The 24,744-nt window shown below is 33.1% G+C and overlaps 1 protein-coding gene across 2 annotated transcripts in view; it reads left to right on the top strand.

Annotated features, from left to right (window-relative positions):
• The first annotated feature begins 10,440 nt into the window (after positions 1-10,440).
• The window catches only part of MYOCD (myocardin), a 116,386-nt gene continuing 102,082 nt past the window's right edge, over positions 10,441-24,744 (top strand). For both annotated transcript variants that reach the window (XM_031965524.1, XM_031965523.1), the window contains exon 1: positions 10,441-10,826. In XM_031965524.1, the coding sequence (XP_031821384.1) occupies positions 10,772-10,826 (55 nt within the window). In that variant the 5' untranslated portion in view covers positions 10,441-10,771. The remainder of the gene's footprint in view (positions 10,827-24,744) is intronic.

The following is a 24,744-nucleotide window of genomic DNA, read 5'->3' as shown; positions in this document are numbered from 1 at the left end:
ATACAAACACAAAATGTAAATAGGGAACCCTGCAACACCAGAATCTCATGGGACTTTGTTTTGTCCTTCTGGAGGTCACCCAACATAGGGTGCCAAAATGTAGTGTCCTTCTGGAAGTCTCTATTTGGGGGCCACAATGTAATGTCTGAAATAGCTCTCTGAAGGACCTCTAGACCAGCCTTGGCCTTTAGTGGAAGAGTGAAGAAGGCAGGAGAACCATTAGGATGGTGAAAAATGGAAAGTGTCTCTATTTCCTCTCAATCCTTAAATACCTCAGTATAATTACATCATTACAGCACACTAAATATGTGGGAACTAGAGAATCATTATCTCATCAATCACACTGAGTTTCAATTTTTATAACATTTATAAAATGTTATAAATAATGTTAATAAAAAATGTTATAAAATCACACCCTCCTTGGCTTCTTAGAAAAAGAGGTGGGCGCCAAAAGGAAATGGGGAGCCAAACCAGATATTGTCAGCAGGTTTCCTCTGGGCTGAAGGGTTTTATACCTTACTCAGAGATTCCCCACTACCTGCAGCCCTCTACAACTCCCACTTTCTTTTGTTTTACTTGAAACAGGTATGCATAAATCCATCAGCATGGGAGGTATTACATAAGCACCTAGTAATATAACACAAGTTAGTAGTGATATAACAAACAACATGAATCAGCATAAGGAATTATATATGCAAGTAGTCATGTAACAAATGATGAATCAGCATGAAATTATAAGAGATTTCCATAAGTCCTAGAAAGAGGGTATATAAATAACAATCTAACATACACCTCCTTCAGCACGCAAAAAGTAGTCTAAAACCAATCTATTGTCCATCACTTCACGTCAGGGAATCCAATGATTCTTGCAAGTTTTGAAGTCCTGCATCAGTCTCATCATATGTCAGGGAATCTAATGATTCCTGCAGGTTTTGAAGTCCTGCAGCAGTCTCATCAACAATTTTTTGATGTTCATGAGTCAATTGCCATACACATTGGATTAACAGCCCTCTCTTTCAATGGCACATGCTGTCAGAGATGGAACCACCCAGTGTTTCTTGGGTAGTCGCCTTTGTTTTGAGGGTCTTCTCTTTTTCTGTCTTTCTCTGATGGACAAGGTGAATACGGCTTGTTGGTACCCATTTGATTCCCTTTCCATCTATAGAGATACAAGCAAACCCTCTCCCCCAAACACTTAACTTACCTGGTTCCATCACTTGTCCATTATCTAAAGATAGTGGAGCTGCTCACATTGGACCCTGTCCTTCCAATGGGTTATAAAACCTGTCTGCCAGAGCCAGTGCATCTTTATCAAAAATCTAAAAATTAATAGTACAAAGAGCTCAATTTAAAAATACTCTAGGGGTGGGACTTCCAGCCAAGATGACAAAGAGGACATACACATCTTTTAAGCTCCATCTTACTCTCAGAATTTTTTTCATGACAAGGCCTTGGAATTAGTGCTTGACTGAAAAAACCCACAAATAATTACCAACAGAAGACATCCTTGAAATTCGCCAGAAAAGGTTTGTTTTTGCTCATGGGCAGGGATGGTTAGATCAGGCACAGGCTGAAGGCAGGCAGACAGGAAGAGCACTGCAGACAGCCAGAGTACTGCAGGCAGCTCACACTGAGCAGTCCTGAGGAAAGTGGGGTGTGATCTCAGGTGTTTCTGTGGGGAGATCTTTACCATACTGTGGCTATTTTGCACTGGCAGCAAGCCAGTAGATCATCAGAGAAACTATAAACACAGGGGGTAAAGACTATAAGCCCAAAAAGCTAGGGTCCCTAGGGACCCAGTCACACCCACAGAGAATGACTCAGAACACTCTCAGAGTCTCAAAGCATTACTGTCCTGCCGGTGCCTCACTGCTGTCCCCTGCAGTGTATAGAGGAACCTTGGTAATATGATCCAGCCCTCCCCCCCAAAAAAAGGCAGACTGCATGTGTTTTTTGTTTGTTTGTTTGTTTTCTCTGATTCTTCTTTGACAAAATGAGTGAAAAATTTAAATGGGCTCTAACTATTGATAGCTTCTATATGGATCGAGAGCAGACTTTAAACCCTGAAGAGACTAAAAACAGATATGTCTCTAGATGAATCCCCAAAGGGGAATAAAATCCAGTGCTCAACACACAAGACTCTCATAGAAGAAATTTAAAAGTCTCTCACAAGAGAGCTAAAAGAAAAATGGGAAAAGGAAAGGGAAGCTTGGCAAGAGGGTCTGGATAAGTCATCCCACTCATTTAAAGATAGAGTGGATAAAGAAATCAAATCCTTGAAAAACAGCCTTATTGAATTGGAAAAGGTAAACAATTCCAGGGAAAACAGAATTAGTGAATTGAAAAAAGAAAATGACTCTCTAAAAAATAAAATTGGTGAAATGGAAAAAATTTCCATAGAACAAAACAACTCACTTAAAAAATCAATTGGACAATTAGAAAAAAATATAAAAAGTGAGTGAAGAAAATAATTCATTAAAAATCAGAATTGAACAAATGGAATTGAATGACTCGAGGAGACACCAAGAATCAAGTCAAGCAAAACCAAAAAAAAAAAAAAAAAAAAAAGAAAAAAAAGAAACAATGGAAAAAATGTCAGATACCTTCTTAGGAAAACAATAGACCTGGAAAATAGATCTAGGGAGATAATCTGAGAATTATTGGACTCCCTGAAAAACATGATGAAAAAAGGAACCTGGACACTATTTTTCAGGAAATTATCAAAGAGAACTGTCCATATGTTACAGAAACAGAGGGTAAAATAGGTATTGAAAGAATTCTTTAATCACCTACTGAAAGAGAGCCCAAAATCAAAACTCCAAGAAATATTGTGGCTAAATTCCAGAACTATCAGACCAAGGAAAAAATTCTACAAGCAACTAGAAAAAAAACAATTCAAATACAGAGGAGCCACAATAAGTATTACTCAGGATCTGGCTGCATCCACATTAAAGGATCGAAGACTTGGAATCTGATATTCTGAAAGGCTAAGGAACTTGATATGCAGTCAAGAATAACAGCCAGCCAAAATGAGCATTTTTTCCCAGGGAAGAAGATGGACATTCAATAAAATAGGTGAATTCCGTCTATTTCTGACAACAACAACAACAACAACAAATGGAACTAAATAGGACTCAAGAGAAACATAAAAAAGGTAAAATGAAATCTTGGGAACTATATTTCTGTTATGAGTATACATAAAGAATACATATATGATTTGGTTTTACTGTTACAATATAAAAAAGAAGCTGGAGGTGGAAAAGAAATTGTATCAGAAAAAGGGAAAAGTGGAGGTACTATATCTCACAAAGACACAAAGGAAACCTATTGTATCTAAGGGAAAAAAGGGAGGGGGATGAACATAGTGTGAACCTTACTCTCATCAGAATTGACTTAAAGAGAAAAATATAAGACATTAGATTTATGGTGAAAATTTTTCCACCTCATGGAAAAGTGGGAGGGGGAAAGTGAAAAGGGAAGGAGTAAGCTAAGTGGAAGGGAATATGGAAATTTTGAGGAATAGGGGTAAGAAAGGGGGAGGGACTTTAAGATGGGGGAAGGGATACTAAAAATGGAGGGCTGTGAGAATCAAGTGACGTTCACAAGTTTAATACTGGGGAGGAGGGTAAGAGGGAAGGAAGGGAGAAAAGCATAAACAGGGGTTAACAAGATGGCAAGTAATACAGAATTAGTAATTTTAACCATAAATGTGAATGGGGTAAACTCCCCCCATAAAGAGGAAGCGGTTAGCAGACTGGATTAAAAGCCAGAATCCTACAAATTGTTGTTTACAAGAAACACACTTGAAGCAGGACGATACATACAGAGTAAAGGTCAAATGTTAGAGCATAATATACTATGCTTCAGGTGAAGTCAAAAAAGCAGGGGTAGCCATCCTGATCTCAGATCAAGCAAAAGCAAAAATCAATCTAATTAAAATAGTGCCAGATAAGGAAGGGCACTATGTCTTGCTAAAAAGTAATATAGATAATGAAGCAATATCAATATTAAACATATATGCACCAAGTGGTGTAGCATTTAAATTCTTAAAAGAGAAATTAAGAGAGCTGCAGGAAGAAATAGACAGCAAAACTACAATAGTGGGAGATCTCAACCTTGCAGTCTCAGAATTAGATAAATCAAACCACAAAATAAATAAGAAAGAAGTCAAAGAGGTAAATAGAATAGTAGAAAAGTTAGATATGATAGATCTTTGGAGAAAACTAAATGGAGACAAGAAAGAGTACCTTTTCTTTTCAGCAGTAGATGGAACCTATACAAAAATTGACCATATATAAAACATAAAAACCTCAAATTCAAATGCAGAAAGGCAGAAATGGTAAATGCATCCTTTTCAGACCACGATGCAATGGAAATTACCTTCAATAAAAAGCCAGGGGAAAATAGACCAAAAAATAATTGGAAACTAAATAATCTTATACTAAAGAATGTTGGGTAAAACAGCAAATCATAGACATAATCAATAACTTCACCCAAGAAAATGACAATAATGAGATGTCATATTAAAATGTGTGGAATGCAGCCAAAGTGGTAATAAGGGGAAATTTTATATCTCTAGAGGCCTACTTGAATAAAATAGAGAAAAAGAAGGTCAATGAATTGGGTTTGCAACTAAAAATGCTAGAAAAGGAACAAATTAAAAACTCCCAGTCAAACACTAAACTTGAAATTCTAGAAATAAAAGGAGAGATTAATAAAATTGGAAGTTAAAAAAAAACTATTGAACTAATAAACAAAACTAAGAGTTGGTTTTATGAAAAAAAATAGATAAACCTTTGGTAAATTTGATTAGAAAAAGGAAAGAGGAAAATCATATGGTTAGTCTTAAAAATGAAAAGGCAGAACTCGCCACTAATGAAGAGGAAAGTACAGCAATAATATAATTAGGAGTTACTTTGCCCAACTTTATGCAAGTAAATTCGATAACTTAAATAAAATAGAAGAATACCTTGCAAAATATAGCCCCAAAATTGCCCAGATGAAGAGAGGAAGAAATAAATTAGTTAAACAGTGCCCTCTTAGAAAAAGAAATAGAACAAGCTATTAATCAACTCCCTAAGAAAAAATCCCCAGGACCAGATGGATTTACATGTGAATTCTACCAAACATTTAAAGAACTATTAACTCCAATGCTATATAAATTATTTGAAAAAATAGGGATTGAAAGAGTCCTACCAAATTCCTTTTATGACACAGACATGGTACTGATACCTACATCAGGTAGGTTGAAAACAGAGAAAGAAAATTATAGACTGTTTAAATAAGGACAGAATGAGAAGAGGACCTTTCCTCAGAATGTCATTCTAGATTAAGGAACATTTACAGGCCTTAGGCAGGACATTGAGAGAGAAGTGAGTTAAGGAGTAAGCAGCATTTGAATGGCTCAGCTCCTTAAGAGCAGTTCAATTTTTCGGTTCAAATTCTCAGCACAGTCTGAGTACTGTAAAGGAATAGTCAGGGAAAGGATCTCAGTCTGAAACAGAAGAGTTTCCCAGCTGATTAATAATAGCTGATTCTGGCAAAAGTCTGCTGTTGTACAGGCCCAAAACCAAATCAAAAACTTTATTATTTTAAATATTATTTAACCTTCAAAGTCTTTTTTTAAAAATTTAAGTTCCAAATTTTCATCTTCCCTCCCACCTACTCTCCCACTCACTGAGAAGGCAAGCACTATAGAATCAATTATACCTGTGAAATATTGCAAAACATGTTTCCATATTAACCATTTTGCCAAAAAAGTAAGAAAATTATACTTCAGTTTGCATTCAGAGTTCATTAATTTCACACAAGTCCTTTAGAAATGACTTGGGTCATTGTACTAATCAGAGTAGACAAGTCATTCACAGTTGATCATCATCCCAATATTGCTGTTATTTTATATAGTGATCTCTTAGTTTTCACTTTATTTTGCAACAGTTCATATGTGTCTTGCCCCCTTATCATTTCTTATAGGTAATGTTGTTGTTTATCCTTTGTTCTCTAAGATGACCCAGGGAGATGATGTCATAATAAAGTGCAATTGAATTAGATTTAAGTGAGGGAGAACTGTGCAAAGTCACCTGCCTCACTTATAATATGCTATACCTTGTTTAGCCATTTCCTAATTAATGAACATTCACTCAATTTCCAATTCTTTACTACCACAAAAAGAGCTAATATTTATAATTTTCAACCTATAGGTATTTGTCCTTTTTCTCTGATCTTTTCAGATATACAAATTGCACAAAAAACCACAACCTTTTAAATTTAATGTAATCAAAGTTGTCCATTTGGTCTTTCATAAAGTTCTCTACTTTTTCTTTGGTTATAAATTCCTCCTTTCTCCAAAGATCTGATAGATAAATCGTCCCTTGTTTTCCTAATTTGTTTATAGTATCTTCCTTTATGCCCAAATCAGGTACCCATTTGATATGGAGTGTGAGATAAAGGTCTATGCCAAGTTTCTGACATTGTTTTCCAGTTTTCCCGGCTATTTTTGTCACTTAGTGAGTTCTTATTCCAGAAACTGGAGTTTGGGGTTTTTTCAAATACTAGATTACTATAGACCTTGATTATTGTCATGTGTGTCTAATCTATTCCACTAATCCATCACTCTATTTCCTAGCCAGTACCAAATGGTTTTGATGACTGTTGCTTTAAAATACAGTTTTAGGTTTGGTAGTACTAAACCACCATCTTTGTATTTTTCCATTAATTCCCTTGATATTCTTGATCTTTTGTTCTTCCAAATGAATTTTGTTATTATTTTTTTGTAGTTATATAAAATAATTTTTGGTAGTTTGATTGGTATGGCACTGAACAAATAGATCGTTTTAGTCAGAATTGTCATTTTTATTATATTAGTTCATTCTATCCACGAACAATTGATATTTTTCCAATTGTTTAGATCTTACTTTATTTGTGTGAAAAGTGTTTTGTAATTGCATACATATAATTCTTGTGTTTGTCATGGCAAATAGACTCCCAAGTATTTTATTTTGTCTACAGGAATTTTAAATGGAATTTCTCTTTCTCTCTCTTGCTGATGAGATTTGTGAGAAATATATAGAAATGCTGACGATTTGTGTGACTTTATTTTATATCCTGCAATTTTGCTAAAGCTATGAATTGTTTCCAGTGGGTTTTTGAGTGATTTTCTAGGATTCTCTAAGTATATCATCATATCATCTGCAAAGAATGATACATTTATTTCTTCATTGCCTATTCTAATTCCTTTAATTTTTTTATTGCTAAAGCCAACATTCCTAATATAATGTTGAATAAGAGTGGTAATAATGAACATTCTTGTTTCACCTGATCTTATTGGGAATGTGTCCAACTTTTCTCTCTTACAAATAATTCTTACAATAGGTTTTAATAGATACTGCTTATTATTTTAAGGAAAACTTCCTTTATTCCTATGCTCTGTAGTGTTTTTAATAGGAATGGGTGCAAAATATTGTCAAAAATTTTTCTGTATCGAGATTATCACATGATTTCTGTTGGTTTTGTTATTGATATGATCAATTATGATAATAGTTTTCCTGATATTGAACCAGCCCTGTATTCCTGGTATAAATCCCACTTGGTCATAAAATATTATCCTGCTGATAAGTTGCTATAATCTCTTTGCTAATATTTTATTTAAATTTTGCATCGATATTCCTTAGAGAAATTGAGGAGGAGACAGATTAAGGATGAGATGAGTTTTAAGCAGAATAAAATCATTGGATGTAAAAAAAATTGTTTATAGTTCTTTTAAAGGTCTCAAAGAGTGGAATCTGAGGGAATTCTCATAAGTTGGGGAAAGGAAGAGAAAGTTTTGATATATAGGAGCATGTTTTCAGATGAAACTGGAAAGACTTTATGAACTGATTCAGAGTGAAGTAAACAGAACCAGAAAAATAATTTATATAAAGACAAAAATATGATAAAGGAAAGTAACTTTGAAAGAATTGGGAATACCAGCCAGCATAATAATCAACCATGATTTCAGAGTAGTCCCTCAGAGGACAAACACTTCTATTTAACTAGTTGAGGTCATGTAGACCCTTACATTTTATGTTTGCTTCACCTGTTTTTTATAACTTTCACCAAAAAAAAAAAAATTTCCCTGTTTAGTTGACATGCACAGCAATTGTTCTTGACCCAAAAGCTTTCAGGATAAAATCTATTTGTCTCCTTTAAAGCAGTCACATAGAACCAAACTTTTTAAATTTAGATTCATTAATTGGAACATAAAACATTTTCCCTACATTCTTTTTACCAGTGCCTCCCAGTTCTTACTCCTTGTTTTCCACCCTCAACTTTGAGAAATGGCAGCTTGTCAGAGAGGGGTGAAGAAGGAGACTTGGAACCAACAGAATGCAGAGACTTCAATTTTGTGTGAAAGACCTGAAGTACTGACATACATTTAGTCAATGGCATCTCCTAGCTTTCTTTCTCATCTACCAATAGGCAGTCACACCATAGAATCATAATAAAAATCCTTAAGCCCTTGCCAGTTTCCCCTCCATGTTGAAGTCTCCATAAGATTTCTCCAATCTCATACACCTTTAAAGCTTCACTTGTTTCTCAATTTAACTTTATTTCCCTGTCACAAAAATGTTCAAGCAAGAGTATGCATAACATGATTTGCCATAATAAATTCTACTCCTCAATTACTCAATTCTCTAAGAATTTAAGTTGCAGACAAGTTACCTCGCTACATTGGTGAAAGTGATGAGTATGGATTGTGGCAGGAATATGGGTAGGTTTCCTAGTTCTCCAAAACACCAAGTTAGGGCAGGTTCACAGAGAGAAACGCTACACAAAAGGATGTGATAAGAAAAGGCACTTTATTAAAGAGAGAAACACCAAGATGTTCTCTTAGTGGGCAATGTCAAAGAATTGCAAAGAGACATTTTCTCTGGGCTTACTTATATACAGAAACAAAACAATTTGGGTTTTGCATCCAAAAGGAACATACTTGAGATAAGGTGTGGGAAAAGAGTCTTTCCCAGGGAATGCAGTTTTTGCATCCAAAAGGTGCATAATGTATGGGAAGAGATTCCCAGGGAATGCAGATGCTCTTCTGGACAAGGCTGTATTATCCTCATCAAAAGGATATCTACTAATAATTTCCTACTTACCACCCTACCAAAATATATATGCAATCCTACTAGGAATAACTGTCTATCCCACTAACCTGACTTGTTCCTGTAGAATCAGTTCTCAGATTTGAGGAAATAAATTGTTCAAGCTTTCTAAAACCTATATGCCTATTCTTCAGTGTTACAAACTGAAATTCAGAATTTAAGTATAATAACTTCATCTACCATTCACCAAAAAAAATATTAGTGATTTCCATTTCATAAATTTTATTGCCAAATTTGGAATGAATCACTCTTCATTCCCACATGCTACCAGTTTTAGTATAAAAGGAAGGAAATGTTGAACTTGTTGTGTGGCTTGGAATCTGTAGCCGTGAGGTTTAGGAAGAAACTTTAAATGTGACAAAATCCTTTGAACTAGAAACCATGCTCTTTCTTAGGAAGAACTTAACTTTGCTTCCAAATGCCTGTAGGCTTTTCTTTTTGCATTCACCTGCTTGTTGAGATCGGCTGCTAGATACAGATATTGTTTGGTGCATTTAATGTATACCTTTTCTATGTCCATGATAGCTTTTGGTTCAGCACTGACAGGTTCAGCAATTCCAATGTGTATCTAATGTATTTTATTTGCAAAAACCAAATTAGATAACCTGACACATGGGTGTTATTTTTCATTGAAATGGCTTAAGATTTGATTCTTGAGAAGAAACCACTGTTTATTTACCAGTTTAACTGCAGGACCAAGAGAAGGTATGAGGATAATATGTTCCACTGAATGTTTTGTTTATTTTGAAGTGCTTCAGCTTATCTCTTCTGAGTGCTGCAAATCCAAACTGTCTTACAGGCACGCAAGAAACTGAGGGACCCAAAACAGCCTTGGGGGTTTTTCCCAATAGCTGCTAATAAAACTAAACTCCTAAAGATAATTGATTCCCCAAATCTACTCTCTGTTTTTTACTCCAAGATCAGAACATGAGTTAGGAAATCCTTGGTTTGTTTTAATAGATTCCTATTCTCTGAAAGATCATGTCTTATTCCCCCATGCACAGATCATAATTTGAAATTCTAACATCGCTGTAATCTTTCTTCATTTCTTAGATTTTCTAAAGTTATATGGAAGGATTACTACCTCTAGTTAGCTAAAGACTCACTGTTTTTTTTCTTCTCCCACCCACCCCACTCATACATTTGCAGTCTCTGGGATAGTTCAGCAAGCTACAAAGAGTTAAAACAGCTGTGCTGATATTCTCTTGGCTGCTCCAAGTTCCAGGTCCAAGCAATAAGCTTCTGATTGGCTGAGCTCCTGTCAGTAGTAATGGGTATCAGATATCAAACTTGAGACTTTTCTAAAATCTTGTGAGCAATACTCTCTGATCCCTGGTAGGCTGTGACATCAGCCAAGAAAGCCTATGATGATCATAGTAACCTCTGAGTAGGAGGAGGATCCTGCTGGCTGAGTAAGTAGCTCTGCACAGCAAGGGGTGAGCAGTTAGTTTTCTGTTAGTATCAGTGTGTTCATTGCATCCAAACCGGTTTGAGGCACTGGCTGCTGAGAAGCAAATCTCCAGAAAAGCACAACAAAAATTGGATGAATTCTGATGTATTAGCTGTGGTCATTTTGCCTCCTGGTTGATATCAGAGTAGGGTTTCTGGCTCTGGACTGCTTGCTGAGAATCATCATGACACTCCTGGGGTCTGAGCATTCTTTGTTGATTCGGAGCAAGTTCAAATCAGGTAGGGCTAATTTGGTATTCCTTTTTACACTTCCTTCTTCTGCAAATCTCATTTGCTTTTCACTAAATGTATTTGAAACCCCAAACAATGCAAATATAACAGATTGCTAATACTGTCACAGTTCTCTCCTCCCCCATATTCTGCAGCAAATTTACATTTAAATTGGGGGTGATTATATTGTTCCTATTCTCTTGCTTTTCCTCATCTCTGTATTTCACATTGGATTGTAATCACCCTGTTAATTTTCACTTCTTTTCATACTTAGTAAATTGGGTCATATGTGAAGGAGCAGGTTCTGAACAGGAACAAATAAGGAATCTCCAGTTTGTGTTTTTTGGTATATAAAGTTATAATTCCTGAGAAGACCAACTTGGTACTAGTGTATTAGAACCTAGAGATCAGTTAGGATACAACTAATTCAAATAAACACATTTCCAAAAAAGAAAAATCACTCGGGGGAAGCAAAAATAGAAAATTTATTTAAAATGACATCACTGCAGAAAAAAGACTCAGTTCCTCCAAAATCATCTGATATTTATAAACTGAGAATCTATCCCAAATCTTCTATGTTAGAGAAGAACAGAAAAACTTCTGAAAGAACATTCTCTCTGAATGAAGGTGAGTGAAGGGACCTGAAAGGGGCCAACCCCTCCTCAACAGAAAGCCTTTATTCAAACAAATACAGATAAAATTCAGGGAGTGAGTATTCGTATACACCTGCGAACTTTTTTCCCTCTTAATTTCTTAATTTTTCACAAAATACTGGTATGATTCAATGAACTATGCAATTCAATATCTGGGGAATTATTATTGTGTGATGTTTTACTTAGGATTTTATATATATATATAAAGTTGTATTTAGAAAAAACATAGTTTTCTTATTTTTAACTATTGTGTTTTCCAGAATGCCTCTATTAGTTCTTGTTCCTCCATGTTATTTTTTATTGAGAGGTTGTTTAAAATGATGACAGGAGTGAGGTATTTACCAGAAGTGACTTGAGTGTCTCTAAGTAGACTTAAGCAGTTACAACATGAACAATGTTATCAAAACTTCAGAATATAAATGCAAAACACAACTCCAAGGAGGTTCTAGTATGGAGTGTGTGTGTGTGTGTGTGTGTGTGTGTGTGTGTGTTTCTATCTTTTCAGATCTTAACATTGCAGTTGAACAAGTCTTTTCTCTATTTGGTCAAATGTGACAAATAATCTGTTATTCATTCAAAGGCATCCCAAAGACCTTAAATTTCTGTTAAGATTGTGAAACAATACTGCCACCTTTCTGAAGAAGGGAGGATGCAGCCTTGTTTTGAGAGCTCTTGCATTCTTTTCAAGTGAGCCATTGATGTTTTTAAAACTAATTTTTGCCTGGTTTGCCTGTAAAAGGATTTTTTGATGTTCTTGATAGTAGACTTGCAAAACATACTTGTCAAATGAATCTTTCCTTACAGTAAATTTAAAGGGGGGAGTGAGCACATTCATTTCTTCCACAATTCATATGTCCCATCTTGTTGAATTTATGGAGTCATCTTCTTTAGCTAGTATTATTTCCCACAATATCTCATAAATTTGAAGTTGATTATTCTGATATCCATGGTAATACTTTTCAGTCTCTGATCAAAGGGATATTTCATACCAAAGATCTTATTTGGCATATTCATTTCATATTTCATCTCCCTTGGCAAATAGGATGGTTGGTTTGAAAAGAAAAATATAAAAATAAAATCAGATATGAGGAAGTCAGAACTTCAAATCTAGAAACATTCAGCTTGGCAATCAAGAGTTATAAAGAGGTATATGCTAAGAAAATGTCAGACAAATAAAGCAAATTAGAAACATTTAGAAAATACGATGTTAGCAGCTCCTGCAACTTTGAATTGGGAATTCTATATTCTGAAAAGGGCGTCTTTCTACAAAGAGTCTACTTTAGCTTATGATTAACAAGTAAGTAGAAGAGCTCTTATCAATTTTTGGTTCTTAGAGATAATATTTAATCTTTTATGGCTACTCCAGTTTTGTTCCATAATTTCTCTTTGTTATTTGCAATAGATACTGAAATTATTTTGTGGAAAATTTTTCTTTTTAAAGAAACTAAATTATATTAACAATCATTTTGACAGATTTCTAAAGATATTAGCATGAACAGGTTCCAGATATATAGCTGAAATTTCATACATAAAATGTTGACTAATTAATATCCCTTAAAAAAAAAAACTTCCCTAGTTATGGACAGATGACAAAACTAAGTGAATAATAAATGAAGAAGACTAAACAGGCCATATTGTATAGAATATGGTTAAATAATACTAAATGTATGAATTTGGATAAATTACAACTTCTCTAGGTTTGTTTCCTCATTTGTTCAATGAGAAATGAATTAAATATTCTCTTATGTCCCTTCTAGCTCTAACATTCTGATTTTGTGAAAATTATAGAAATTAATGGCACATTAATTAATTTCATTTACAATAACTGTTAAATTATTCTATACAGCAGTTCATGTAAGGTAAGCAGTTTATGAAATGGCTATAATTAATATTAGTTACATATAAATTCCATTTTTATAGTTTCTCTTTTTTTGTTAATTTTCTTGTCTGTACAATTGGCATCAATATTGGAAATTTCCTTTCACATTACATAGATTTAAATCCTAATCTCAAATGCAAACATATAATATGATAATTATATATGTTAAATACAGAGATCCTTCCTAATTACCCTGTAGCCTACTACCGGAGCCTAAGTTGATGTTTCCTATAATATTTCTATAGGTCTCCCTAGCATGATCTAGGGCAGAAGTGGGAACAGTAGTTAAAAATTGAGTGATATATCTAGCTGTTCACTTGACAGTCCAAATACAAGAGTTTTGAGCATCCTAAAGCCATAAAGCTGTACAATGGAGTATAGATCTAGACTGAGAACAGTGATGTGGTAAAGAGAATGTAGTACAGCCAAAATTATCATGTTCAGCAAAATTATCTATAATATTGAATGAGAAAAAATGGACATTTAATGAACTTGCAGGTTTTCGGTACTTTCTATCAACCAAACCAGAACTTAATAGAAAATTTAACATATAGGAATCAGTATCAAAGACCAATTTCATGGACTTCAATAAATTTTTTTTGTTTTTTTTTTTTTACACGAGAAATGTATATCATTATGTTTAAGATTGACATCAATGATAAGGTAGCTCAAAAGAAAGTTTGAGGTAGAGTTAAGGTAAAAATAGTAATTATGTTATGCAAATGAGGTGCAGAGGAAGAAGAAATATGGAGATATTAGAGGAAAGAGGAAGATTTGTAGTTCTGAAAATCTACTCACATTGGGAATAGGATAAATAGACAATACTACATAAATACATATATACCATCAAGGGTATAGGACCTTCCAAAATCTATAAAGAAATAAGGGGGGAGGGATGGGCTGACTGGAAGCAAAGGGCAAGAGAAGAAGACAAGGGAAGGATCCATGGATGGGGGGAGATTAATTAATACCAAGACAAGTTAAGGAGCAGAATTAAAGCAGAGTCAGAAGGCATAGGAAAGATAGGTATATGTGTATGTGGGGGAGGGAGACAAAATGTGTGCGTATGTATATATCTACATACATACATAATAAGAATAAAGTAAAAAAAAAAGTGTGCAGGAGAGAACAAAAGAACAATTTACAAAGAAATAAGAAAAGATGGACACTCATGAATATAATTGAAAAAATTGTTCTTTTGTTCTCTGCTGCACCCCTTTTTTACTTTATTCTTTTTTCTCTGGCTCATTCCCCCTACTCTTAAGCAGACTGTAGTTAAGAAAAGATATATTTATGTAGGATATATTATGTATGTATGTAGATATACACACACAAACATTTTTGTTATTTTTTTCCTCTGTGGTTTTTCCCTTTTGTTCTGATTTTTCTCTCCTAATATGATTCACAAAGAAGTGCGTATTTTAAAAGTTAGCATTCATGTATAACCAAAAAAAATTAATAAAGAAAAATAAATAAATGTTAGTTGTACATAATTGATTTGAAGTTTCATATACAATCATCTTTTTTTCTGTTCTTCTATATCATGGAAATGCTTATTTTATTTCTTAAGTTCAGAATAAAATAAATAAAAATTTAAAAAGAAAACAAATCTTCCTCTTTTCATAAAATATTATTATAAAATGCCTTTCACTCCATCAGTGGCATTGTTTTGTTGTTTGTTTTGTTCAGAATATGATTTTTTTCTGTGTGGCAACCACCCAAAGGACTGATAGAATGATACAGATCAGCAACTACTTTTTTTTTTAACTTGGAGAGTTGCTTGGGGGACACTAATCAAATATAAGTGACACATCAAATTATTTCTTGTGTTATCGAAGATAAAGAATTAGATTGCAGGATTACTTTGAACACTAGAAGCGAAAAGGAGAAGAGAAAAGAGGGACAAGAAATAGATGAGTAGGTAAAAGCACAGAAAAGAGAAGCTGAGAGCAAAGAAGACCAACTTCACCTGACATAAATGTTCAAATGTCATGGAAATGTGACACTATAGCAAAGTAATTGATAGAGCCTAAATAAAAGAGGAATATCTTTGGTGTCAATTTTCAGTGGCAAGGTGTGTATATTAAAAACAAAACTAAAAGGGCTGACAAGACAATTTTCTAAACTCATGAAGATGTCTCAAAAATGGAAGGTACTAACAATATGATTTAGTGGAAAGAGAATTGTCCTATATACAAAACAAAACAAAAAAAAAAACATTAGCCAAAAAAAATTTTCTATATACAAATATTTATTTTACTTTAAAATTTTTTCCATTTCCAAAAACTATCCTATTCCTTCCTTCAATGTTTTTAGGAATTGGAAAAATTTTGGAAATGGAAAAAATTTTAAATAAAATATATCTTTTATAGATACATAATATAATACATATTATAAAATATGCATTTTATTTTAATAATAAAATATATCTATATAGAATATGTCTATATATAGAAAATGTTTTTAGCTATTTTACACATATACATGCATATATGGTATACACACATACATGTAAATTGATAAATAGGACATATGTACATTTGTCGATATATTCTCTTAATAATGATAGACAATTTGCTTTTGGTATTGTTACTTTTTTTTTTTTTTTAAACTGGGACTATGATTTCTTTGGCATAGGGAAATCCTGAGGAAGATACTTTCTTCCAATGCAGATAGGTACCTGTTTTGCAACTTAAATGTATACTTATAGGAACTTTGAACATACGACTTACCCAGTATCATACAACTTCACTGACAGAGGTGGAATTAAAATCTTTCACTGAGACTTGTATCACTTGAGCATTACAACTCTGTGTAAATCAAAGTGCTATAGCTATTGTCATGGCCATTTTAATGATGAAAAAACTGAGGCTCAAGGAAGTTTTTATGACTTTTAAACCTACAGTCTATCCACTAAGCTATAGTTCCTCTCACTCAGGACCATTGAAAACAATCATAGCCTTTAGAGGGAATTAATTCATCTTTCTATCAAAGTCACAATATCATAGAATTAGAATTATAGATTGTCAGAGCTGCAAAGAATATCCAATTAATATTAGAGAAGCTAATAAATTATAGAATTGGGACCCAGACTACAGACTACCATTCCCAAGTCCTGTCCAACCCAAATAACTACTTGAATCATAGAAGATAGAATGAATCTAAAAGATTATCATGAATCTAAAAGACTGGTACTGTATATGTAGGAAATGTTTGACTTGACACAACTCTTAAATAAATAGGATTCTGTAAAATGTTGGCAATAGAAAGACCCTGTGGCTTAAACTATGGCTATAAGATCCATTTGTCACTGGAAACACTATTAATCTCATCATATAGGAACATCAGAAATGCACACTGTAGAGCCTAGGAGATCAGGTGAAGAATTTTTTTTTCAGCTAAATACAGGCTTTACAATCTAATGATTTTAATCTACAGAGAAAACAAAAACTTTATTAAACTTATTGTGTTAATTCAAAATTTCATTTCATAAAAGCAAAGCTACCTTAATTGTATCTAGTCCAGCTATACAAGTGCCCATTATATGTGCCCTATTGCTTTTTAATTTGATATTCCATTTTATCTCCAATTACTACAGCCCTTCCTACCTTAGTATTTATTTTTAATTTTTCCTTTCTTCTGTCCCTTCCTCTTCCCTACTTTTCCTTTTTTTCCCTCATCTTACCTTCTTTCTTCTCTCTTCCCTTTCCTTTCCCTCTTCTCTCCACTTCTTTTCTCCTCCTTCTCCTCCCCCCCACCCCCGCCACTTTCTCTGTGGCTTTTGTGATAACCTTAACCATTTTTCAGTTTTTCCAGTAGAAGAAAAGCAATAAGAGTGAGTGATATGCCCTGAACTTCCTATCCAATGTCTTTAAGTGTAAGAATCTTTCTAGTCTGTGAAGATATTTGTAATGAAATACTGAAGTTTTCTTGATTTTATTGTGGTTGCTTCTGAAGTATCATCAACTTATTTGAGTCACCTCTTGATTTTAAGTTTTAAAAATACATTGGTTAAGTATCTACATTTGTTAAATGAGTATAGATGTTAGAGATTCAAGGACAAAAAGAAAGAAAGGAAGAAAGGGAAGGAGTAAGGAAGGGAGGGAAGAAGGAAGAAAAGAAGGAAGGGAAGGAAGGAAAAAGGGAGGAAGAGAAAAAGAAGGGAGGGAGGGAGGAAGAAAAGAAGGAAGGGAAGAGGGAGAAAGGAAAGAAAGAAGAAAGGGAGGGAAAGAGGGAGAAAGAAAAGAAGTAAGGGAGGGAGGAAGAAAAGAAGGGAAAAAAGGAAGGAGGGAGGAAGGAAGGAAAAAGAGGGAGGGAGAGAGGAAAGAAAGAAGGAAGGAAGGAAGCAAAGGAAGGAAGAAGAAGAGGAGGGAGAAGGAAGGAAAGGAGGGAGAGAAGGAGGGAGGTGGGGGATGAAATCCTATCTTGAAGTCTTATATAACTGGAGTTCATTTTTCTCAAGATTAATGAATCCTTGTTTGTTTGTTTTTCCCCCAGAGTTCACATGACTAGTGAAATATCTATATAACTACAATCAAACTTATTTATATTGGCATATATTATACTAAGAATGCAGTTTTGTTCAATTCCATTTGTGGCCACCACTAATGATCCATTGTGGGTATTAATTAAGCAACTTGTTCTCTATCAGATTCCTCAAGGCAGTTATTTTGCCACTTACTCATGACCTCTACTCTCTATATGGCTTAATACAAGTCTAAAGGTATATGTGGGTGAGTGTGTGTGAATGTGTGTTTTACTCAAAGACATGCACTTGTGCTGGTAAAGCCATGAATTAAATAACACTTTCCCATTCACTAGCAATTCTTTTCCTTCCATTCAAATAGCCAATTAAATTCATTAAATTGATAAACAGTTTAACTTGAATTGATAAAAGGTTGATTAAAAAAGGAAGGCATGAAAAGAAACTTTTTCCATGGCTGTCAATCCCCCTTTATTTTGAAAGCCCTAAATTCAAAAACATCCATAGATGTCACAAAGACTCTTGGAAAATACAGAACTCATGTAATTAGGTAGTCCTAAATCTCTTGGATGATATCCTCTGAGATAAACACACACACACACACACACACACACACACACACACACACTCCCTAAACCAGATCTATTAGATATATATTTCTTGATCTTGTTTCCTTTCTTTAACTCCTTAGAAAGCTGTCCTGATCCAGGTCCTCTTCCATTTGGCTCTCTAAGCAATTCCTGTCTCTTTTATCTCTCTCACCAAATCTTAAGTCTATTCCCTGAATTATGATTCATATGATTAGAAAATCTTTAACCCACAGTAAATTGAACTTAAATGTTAACTTCATCTGACCAGGTTAGAAAGTACCAAGGGATAATATTCCTCTTTATATCCTTATTTCACTAATACATACTATGACATTAAATATATTTTTAAAAAGTCAACTTGGTCCATCAGTCTGTTTCTCCCCTCCATTCTCCTCTATTTCCTTTGTCCTTCCTTTGCTAAATCTCATACTCTTTCTCTTATTTGGATAGAATATAAAACTAGAGTGTATTTTGTATTATTTTCTCCATCTTTCTATTTTCATTAGCTGTTTGATTTTTATCTTTCTGTGAATTTTTCTCTTGTTTCACAGATATTTAGAGTTTTGTGTTTCTGTCTTTCTTCACAGTCTTTAACCTTAAACCTCAACCTGGCTATGATGTAAAACTAAAGTAAACATTGCTATTATTTGTTAGATTTATTGAATAAATTTACTTGTCTTCAATTTCTAAAGTGGAGAAGTTTTCTATTGTATACTCTCTGAAATCAAGCAAATATAAACAAAAAGTTCTCCTTAATTTAAGGGTTTTTTTTTAGTGACGTGGTCTTTATTTTATAATTTCCCTTTGCTTTTTTTTTTGCTCATTTTTCTATTGCTGTCATTTCCCAAAGACTTCCCATTCTGCTGCCACCACTTTCTCTCCCTAATAGAGCACTCCCTTTGTAAGAAAGTTAAAGAGTTTAATAAAACAAACCACTACATCATCCTTGCCTGGAATTATATGTTCTTTTTTGTACCTCTATTCCAGCATTTCCAGATGAACTTCAGTCCTCTGAAGAATTTTTTTTTTCCTTTGGGTCAGTGGCCTTCAGAAGAATTAATAAATATTATGTACTATGTATGTGGAAGGCACTATAGTAGAGCTTTTTACATCTTCAATAGAAAAGGCAAAAAGAAAACCTTGTGTTCTCAAAAACTTTACATTTCTACTAGAGAGAGAGGGAAAAAACAGCAGTGTATATATATATATGTTTATAAATACAAAAATATATATTAAGCAAGCAATATCAACAAAAATAATAGTGCTTTAAAGTTTGCAAAGTGCTTTAGAGGTGTTTTATTTCATCCTATATAACAACCTAGGTAGATAGGTGATATTTTTTATAGATGAGGAGACTGAGGCACACTGAAATTAAGTGGGATTACTCAAAATTACACAGTTAGTATTTGAGGAAGAATTTGAATTCAAGTCTGACTTAAACTAAATCATTTGCAGTCTACTATATCACTAACTACTTATGCAAAGTAATTTACAACTGGTGAAGGGATTTAGAAAAGATATTAAATAGCAGAAGGCACTTGAATGAAGTCTTGAAGGAAATCAAGGATTCCATGGAACAAATATGAAGAGGGACACATTTTTTTTAATCCATTTCCCAATTACAGTATAACTGATTTGTTTCCAAGTCCTTGCTACCCTAAAAAAATACCACTTTAAATAAATTATTGCTTATGGAACTTTTTTCTTTCTCATTTTGACTGCCTTGATAAAAATATGTCTACCAATAGTATCTATGAGTCAAAGAATATCTTTTAATAAATTTATATTGATTTGTTCCTTATGAAATCTCTTTATTATATATATTTTTATATATTATATATAATATAATATGTATGTACGTATATATAATATATATATGTATATATTATATATATATAATTATCTGAGATATTTGACAAAAAGAGTTTTTAAAAACAAGAAAGAATTCTTTCTTATCCCTGCTGCATTTTATTCATTTATTATTATTTCAAAATCAGTTGATGTTTTCTGATCTTCTCTTTCCTTATTTTGTTCAGAATTTCCCAATTAGAAGAGAAAAAGACCATTCACAACTTTGGATAGAGGATGGATTCATTAGAAAATAATGGAAATGACAATTTTACAACCAAAAATAATTTTGTTACATGGAATTAAAAAAAATTACACAAACAAAATAAAAGCATCTAGAATAGAGGGGGAAAAGTTGATTGGAAAAAGAAATTTTGTTAATAAATAATAAATGATGGTCCAGATATGTAGAAAATTAAGAGAAATATAAAAGATCAAGAAAAAAGTGAGCCAAGTATGTTTTTTTTTTAAAAAAACTGTTTAAGCAATAGCCTATAAATATAGGGTGATTAATACTCTATTTAGTATTGTTTAAATTATGGTTATTTCTTTTTCTTATATTTCTTTTGCTTGGGAATATTCACAAACTGAATATTCTGTAATTTTTTTCTGTAAAAATGTCTCAAATGTCCTTTTTTTGTTGAAAGTCCATACTCTTTCATTAACAATTAGGTTCAATATAATAAGATGTATTATTTCAAATGGAACTCCACATTTTTAGAGCTCCTGATTTTGAACATGGCATTCCATTGTCTTCTTTGACTTTTTGTGAATGTTAAAAAGTCTTTACATAATCTAGATTGTCATTACTTAATTTTTGAATGTTTTTCTCCTAGATGCTAGAAATTATATTTGTTTGATATATTTGATTTTAAATATTACCAAAGTTTCAAGATCTGAAGTTTCAAGGATGTGATCCCTGTCTACCCCCCAAAACTGCTGGTGATCTGGTGGTGGCTTTTTGTAACTTGGTGGTCAGATTTTTTTTGAGGTATTATGCACTTCTGAAAGATAAATTATCCTTATCTCTTTCTCTTTCAGCTATATTTGTTTTATTTTTATTGTGAACTGAGCAATTATCAAATACAATCTTACCAATACACAAAAAGAGGAGTAAATATGAAATCACAAACATGTAGATTGTTTGCGTGTGTTTTATTAAATAATTAAACTAAGTTTCTATTAATATCTTCTATTATCATAGTTTTCCCAAGTATACTTTCACCTCTTTTTCCTCCTTCCAGAAAACCATCTCACACAACAAATAGTAATTTTAGAGAAGAAGAAAAAAGTCAGCACAACTGATTAATACATTGAAATATTCTGAAAATATGTTTAACATTTTTGGTCCCCCATCTGATATCTTCATTCAAATACTACTTGAATCTTTACAAATTTGTTAGATTTACTTTTTATTTTTTTTCTGTGTAGTTCTTTCCATTTATATTGTTGCAATTACTGAGCATATTGTTTGTTAGCTCCACTTAATCTTTTCTATATCATTAGATTGCTCCATCATTATATTTTTCTTTGAAATAATTGCCAATTATTTTTGTGATTTGTTCTTTAACCTACCCCTTATTTAGGATCTCATTGTTAAGTCTCTTTGAATCTGTATCTTTTGTTGGGATCCTTGAGCCAATTACTTTTTATTGTGTTATGATCTAAAAAGGATATATTAACTATTTCTATTATTTTATATTTGTTTGCAATATCTCTGTCTCTTTCTACATGGTCAATTTCTGTAAACATTCCACATAGGGCTGAGAAATACATGTATTTTTTATGGCATTTGGAAGATGCCATAGGTCTTGCAGCTCTCTAGCAATTTATTCAATTGCATACTTTCCTTTTGTTTATCTTTCTGTTAGGCTTGTCTAAAACTGAGAAAGAAAATTGTAGTTTTTGTCACTGTTGGGTTGTTATATCTTCTTGTAGATCAGTTTATATTTCCTTTGTAATTTTGGATACTAAGGCATCTAGAATATATACATTTTTGTTTATTTTTCCTTTGTCAGAAATATGACAACTCCTGTATTTATTGTATTACCTTGATGATTAGTAATTTTTTTGATCTTTATGTTTTTGTTTTAAATGTGTTTCTTATAAGCCAGATTGTAGAGTTTAATCTTCTTATCTAATGGGTTACTCTTTTTAATTTTTTGAATTAAAGTTTACAAACCATAGTTACAATTATGAAATTTAGTTTATATTTTTCTCAATTTGTCTCTAACAGAGTTTTCAAGTTATAATTTCCACCATCATTTCCTGCTATAAGCACAGGAAATTTTGTTCCTTCAATTACTTTACCTTAGTATTTTTTAAGGTGACCCTGTCCCTACTGTCTCTTTTCTTCCTCAAGTCAATTCCCTCCTCTCTTTTGTTGCTGCTTTCTCTTTGGGATCTTGCTTATTAGCTTTTGTATCTCTTTTGTTTTTATCTGACTATATAATTCTTCCTTTTCCTTCCCTATCAATTAATTAATTAAAATCTCCCTTTTTATTTTCTTCAACTAGCATTATTATTTTTTTTTCATTTTTTTCTTTTTTTCGTATAGGATTATGCTTTAAGTGACTTTTGGATAATCAGAACTATTTGTAAATGGATGTTATGTTCTTTCCCGCAGACTTAATGGAGTGCTACACAGTCTTCCTTGTAATTCTCCACATGGTGTCCTGCTCAGCTATCTCTATTCCTTGTTTCTCTGTAGTTCAGAAAACTTCCAGGCTTCTGTTAGGGGATTGCAGCCCTGGCACTCTTAAAAGCTGTGACCTATGTTGAGTCCTTGGATCTGTTAGTGTGACTTTTGCTTGCTGGTAGTAAGTAGGGGAGAACTGCTGAATGGGCCCAGAGACAATGAGAATCAGTTTGTGGTATTTTTTAAAATTATCTTTCTTTTTTTTTTTTTTTTAAATTTTGAGGCTCTCAGACCATTAAGACAACTGAAGTTGCTTTATGTATGAAAAATTTCTGTTTTCAAGAGGTTTGAGAATTTGTAGGATCAGAGAAAATGTCTAGTCCTCCATCTTATTCATTTAGTTTTCTAATGAGACAGCTGTATAGTGCAGTGGATAAAGTACTAGACCTGGTTGGAATCAGAAAGACAAGTCAAGAAGGTATTTACTAGCTGTGTAACTCTTGGTAAGTCACAACCTTCATAACCTTAGCCTCATCTGAAAAATGAGAATGATGATGGTGCCAATGGTTATTAGGAAAATAAAATGAGATAATATTTGAAAAGTACTTTTTATATGAAAATACTAGTTAATTGTCATTATATGGGTTTTATGGTTTACAAAATTGAGGCTTGCACAGATAAGTGCCTGAGGTCAGATTTGAATTCCTTCTTGACTCAATGTCCAGTATCCCTTTCACCATGCCCATTTACTGCTTCTGAAAACCTCAATTCACTATGTAAATGCTATTATTTTTGTTAGTTATTATCATTTTCTTTTGATATTCAGTCACCAGCCTCTTAGTATTTATAGAATTCATGTGTTCTATTAAAGTTAGTAACTTTATTTCTGTCAAATTTTCTTCCACTTCTATATTTTTTGTGTTCCTTTTTTAGAGTTTTAGAGTTTCTTCTTTAGAGAAATTATCCATTATGTTTTCTAAGTTCTATACATGCTGTTTATGTTTTAATTCTGTATTAAGAGCTCTGGTTTCTGAACTAATTTCATTCTTAGTTTATGTTAAAATTTTTTTTCTTTTATTTCTCTTTTGAGTCATTCTATAATTTGTGAGTTTTATCTCATGATCTGTGCCTCTTTGGAAGGATTTTCCTTTTGATTTGAAGAATTTTGATTCATTTTTCTTTAAAAGATAATACTTGTTCATTGTGGTCTCATTTAGCTGAAGTTTTTGCTCATATGTCTTTGTGATATTTTATGTTGTTTTATTGGCTTGTAAGCTAGGTTTTTACTCAGAATTTCTCCCTTGACCTTTGGTCTTTAAGCCTTACTCTTATATTCCCCGTCGCTTTGTCTCTTCTAAATCTTCCTTTTCCATAGCTCAACTTTCTTGTGATGTAGGAAACTGGTATCTAATCCTGCTCCTGACAGAAGGTAAACTCCTGAGGGAGATGACTAATCCCAGTTTAACTTTCAAAATCCATTCCTTCAGAGATATGTTGCTTGTGATTTTGTCACTTCCCCTTGCCCCAGTTGCTTACCCTTACCTGCCAGTGGCTGTGCAGAAGCAAAATATGCTGCCTCTTGTTTTTGAGTTGGGGTGGTTCGGGCTGAATAATTGCCCAAAAAGGACCATGAAGAGATCGTTATCTACCCAAATCCCAGAATCAGACTTGCAGATACAATCTTGTTTTGTTATTTGTGTTCACTTTGTCTGGTGAGAGGATCTGATTATTTTTTGCTTGTTTTTTGCTGTGTGTTCTTTTTTGGGGGGGAGAGGGAAATGCTTACTGGAAATTCACAATATTTTAGCTTGCCAATCTTATTTCATCTTTTTTGCT

Source organism: Sarcophilus harrisii, chromosome 4 (genome assembly GCF_902635505.1).
Source record: "Sarcophilus harrisii chromosome 4, mSarHar1.11, whole genome shotgun sequence".
In the NCBI taxonomy this organism is placed as follows: Eukaryota; Metazoa; Chordata; class Mammalia; order Dasyuromorphia; family Dasyuridae; genus Sarcophilus; species Sarcophilus harrisii.
Note: the sequence above shows the minus strand (reverse complement) of the source record. Positions and strands in the feature narration are given on the sequence as shown.